The following is a 3900-nucleotide window of genomic DNA, read 5'->3' on the forward strand; positions in this document are numbered from 1 at the left end:
AGCTGCTTTGGTTGCTCCCGACGCTCTCGCAGGTGGAAGTGGATGAGAACGGGAGGATCGTCGATGCTCGCTTCAAAACTTTCGGCTGCGGGTCAGCGATCGCCTCCAGTTCGCTGGCGACGGAGTGGGTCAAAGGGAAAACGGTAAGGGGTCCCCGCCAGAGTCGGAGGTGACACTGCGGAAAGCCTTCAAAGCTTCAAACCTGCTCGTGTTCTGTGTTGGGACTGTGTAGGAAACGGTTTAGGAATGCCAGCGCTGACTTTGCGTGGTGTGGTACCGTGGCTTAGAAAGCAGTGACTGTCAACCCTGTTAGTGCTCTGATTTCTAGAGCAATAGTTGCCTTTTCCAGGAACCTCCGTAGGTCCCCGCCAGAGTCGGAGGAGGTGACACTGCGGAAAGCCTTCAAAGCTTCAAACCTGCTCGTGTTCTGTGTTGGGACTGTGTAGGAAACGGTTTAGGAATGCCAGCGCTGACTTTGCGTGGTGTGGTACCGTGGCTTAGAAAGCAGTGACTGTCAACCCTGTTAGTGCTCTGATTTCTAGAGCAATAGTTGCCTTTTCCAGGAACCTCCGTTAATCTGCAGGGAAGTACTTTGTGTTTTATGCAGAAAGCAAAAACATGCTGATTGTGGGTTCTTAGAGAAAGCTTAGTTGTGGAGCATCTTTAAATTATTTATACTCTTTTTCTGCCACACAAGAACTGCATTTCTATATTATGATAAAATGTAAGCAGAGAAGTATATCCCTAGTGGCACTTAGTCTGTGACACTGGTATGCTTTGGTTCATTCCCACCACGGCTCAATCAGAGACGTTCCTTAATTCTGACATCCTTCCCTGCCCCTGGCAGCTGAGGTGTTCCTCCGTGTGGATTCTGTTGGCTCTGGAGCATCAAAGTAGCCTTACAGCAAATGCCTTTGTGGCTCGTGTTGTACCTTGTGTGTCCAGTGACTACGCGCTGTGTTTCAGGTTGATGAAGCGTTGAAAATCAAGAACACGGATATCGCGAAAGAGCTCTGCCTACCTCCAGTCAAACTGCACTGCTCTAGTAAGTAAAGGACCACGCGGTGAAAGTTCAAACACAAACATGTATGGGAGAGAGAAAGTTCTGGGAATAGCGCAGATGCTTCTGCATGTTGTTTTCCAAATAAAGTTTCTGCATAAGGAACAGCTAAGGTTGGCCCGCAAGAGAAACTTGCGTATGTTCAGATTTTGGGGTTATTTTAAGACTTTTCAGATCTCTTTCATCTTTTGGACTCCGTAGCTCAGCAGACTCATAAGAAGTTTACAGATTCTGACATTCTACTTCTAAGGTGCCGACCGGTGCTACCGGCAGTGGTGGTCGCTGCTGGCTGCTCTTGGTTTTATGGCATCTTTTGTTCTTTTTGCTGTCCTTGAGATCCTTGTCTTGTTTTGTTTGTAGTGTTGGCTGAAGACGCGATCAAGGCTGCCTTGGCTGATTACAAGTTGAAGCAGGATCCGAACAAAGAAGAGTCGGAGAAGAAAGCGAACAATGCCTAAACTTGACTGTAAAGCTTGTTTTCATTCCACTTAAATTTGCGGTGCAATTATTCTAGCTTTTAGTAGGATCCTGCGCACTACTATACGAAGCTGTAAGATACGCACAACTTACGCACAACGTGTCACCGTTCGTGTGTGTACAGCCACTCTCGTAGTGCTTACGCCACGGGGATGCGGGTGTTTCATCAGCCTGTGTCCTGTCATGACTGCGTTTGGAATGTTAGAGGGAAGAAGACTGCTCAGTTGCGGAGAACTCGATGGCTGAGAGAGAGAGAGAAAATCCTGCTGTTCCGGTACTGGAAGGGCTGCACTTTTCTTTTTTTTGTTGTTGGAAGATGTATAGTTTTGCCTAATATTTTACAGGATTTAGCGGGAAACATTGCCTTGGTCTTAATGTTTCTGTCAGGACTGCGGATCGGTCTGTGTACCAATGCAGTATACAAACGTGGGGCGGCGCATCTGCCCGTGAACTGCAGCTGTGTCGGCGTTTCATTTGGCAGTGCGTGTGCGGGTTCCTCCTTGCCGGGGTGCTGGGACCCTTCAGCCGGCGCTAGAGGGCACCGGCAAGACGCTGGTGGGTGACCGGGGCTGGGTGCAGGGCTTCTCACACCCTGTCGCGACTTAATGCTTGGGTTTTGAACCTTCCGTTAGAGGAACAATCTTCATTTTGGTGTGCCTTCTGTAAGGATTCAACTTTTCGGTTGGCCAAGCGCTCTGTTAAGAAGACGGTAAATGTACCCTGGGGTTTGCACGCAGGAGGGGGATGGCGTAGCTGAGATGTCGAGTCGAGGGGAAGCTCCCGGGGGAGCAGAGGGGGGGTCTGTGCCCTCTGGGGTCGCCTCTGCGTCCCACGGGGCACAGTTTGGCTGAGCTTTGTGGGAGGAGCGGGCCGTGGGGTGAGCGTGGCTGATGTTCACCTACGGGAGGTTTTACGTGCTGAGTGTGAGCTGGGGGCACAGCAGCATTGGAAAGTTAAATGTTTTGGGGTGATGTGGCACAGCTTACCCTCTGCTCCAGGCCGCCCCGCTCTGTTGTGCCTTCTGGTAGCTGCTCTTTTCCAGGGGAGTATTTCCATGGATTTCCAAAACAAACAGAAAACACATTTTAAAACTCCACCTCCTCTTAAGGTTTTAAACCACCCAAGAAACCTTACTTGCCTTTTTTTTTTTTTTTTTTTTTTCGGTAGCTGGGGTGTTTTTAAAACATAAAAACCCACACTTAAAAATAAGTGCTTCATTCGGATACATCTGTCCACAACTTTTGGGTTTTTTAAAAGCGGAGCAGGCCACGTGTTCTTGCTGCTGTGGTTTGTCGCTCACAAGATCGCTCTTGCAATACCTCAGCTCAGCACCACCCCACGTGCGGGACGCTGGCCCTGGGCACGGCCCCTGTCTCCTGCAGCGAGGAGGAATGTGCCTTGTTCCCTGGGAACAGTTCTGCAGTTTCCCAGTTTAAAAAAAATAAAAATATATATATAAAAATTCAGGGAAACTCCAGACGCCCACGTCCGCTTTGGGGCAGAATTGGTTCATTGTGCTTGTGAGAGCTACTGGACGAAGTACAAGAGGGAGATAGAAGGCAGCGCGGTCTTGGGATGCGGGGATGTAGGGATATGGGGTTGTGTTGCCTTCCCCGCCGGGCGCAGCTGCGTCCCGGTGCTGAGGTGCGCGGCAGCGCCGCAGCTCCCCCCTTCCACCGCCCTCAGCTGTGGGGTGCAAGATAAAAGTTTCCCAGAAACGGCGTGTCGCTGTACAGATTTTGTGAGCGATAAGCGCGTTCTCCTGGGCTTTCACCCACGCAGATAACCTTCACCCCGAAGCACGGCCGGGCTGACTGCGCCTGCCGGGCTCTGGGGGAACCTGTGGAGCCGGAATCAGCTGTGCCCCAACATCAGCGTGATGCAGGGAAGGCCCTGAAGGGGCAAACTGGCTCTGCCACTCCACGAACTGCAGAAACACACGGGAGAGGAGCTCTGCGTAGGAAATACCTTTATTATCAGCTGAAGAGGTTAAGAAAATAAGGCAAAAGTCCACTGGGGCTCTGGGTTGCCCTCGGGTCATGGCCGAAGATGGGTTGTTGCCACTACATCCCCTTCCCAGTGTCCCCGTAGCTGGGCAAGGATGGCCAAGGCCACCCCATCCTCGGTGGTCACAGCAATGAGCAAAGACAGCCCGAGGTGGCGTCCAGCCCCTGTCCCCCTCCCCGCAGCCGGGGCGATGGGGGGGAATATGGCTGCACAGACCCCCCCCAGCTGCGATGCCGGGGCTCTGCCTGGAGCATGCAGCTCCTGGTAGGGGTCAGGATGCCGCTAATTAGTAAAATTACATTTTGGAGAAAGCTGGTGGTGTGTGGCGGAGGGCGAGAGCTGCCCGGTGCAGCACT

At 51.8% G+C, this 3900-nt stretch overlaps 1 protein-coding gene across 1 annotated transcript in view; it reads left to right on the forward strand.

Annotated features, from left to right (window-relative positions):
- ISCU (iron-sulfur cluster assembly enzyme) overlaps positions 1 to 1518 on the forward strand; it is a 3385-nt gene extending 1867 nt beyond the window's left edge. The window contains exons 2-4 of the mRNA XM_009880371.1: positions 33 to 143; positions 967 to 1045; positions 1421 to 1518. Of these exons, the coding sequence (XP_009878673.1) occupies positions 33 to 143; positions 967 to 1045; positions 1421 to 1518 (288 nt within the window). The remainder of the gene's footprint in view (positions 1 to 32; positions 144 to 966; positions 1046 to 1420) is intronic.
- The last annotated feature ends 2382 nt before the right edge of the window (positions 1519 to 3900 follow it).

This window comes from Charadrius vociferus, unplaced genomic scaffold (assembly GCF_000708025.1).
Source record: "Charadrius vociferus isolate BGI_N301 unplaced genomic scaffold, ASM70802v2 scaffold332, whole genome shotgun sequence".
NCBI lineage: Eukaryota > Metazoa > Chordata > Aves > Charadriiformes > Charadriidae > Charadrius > Charadrius vociferus.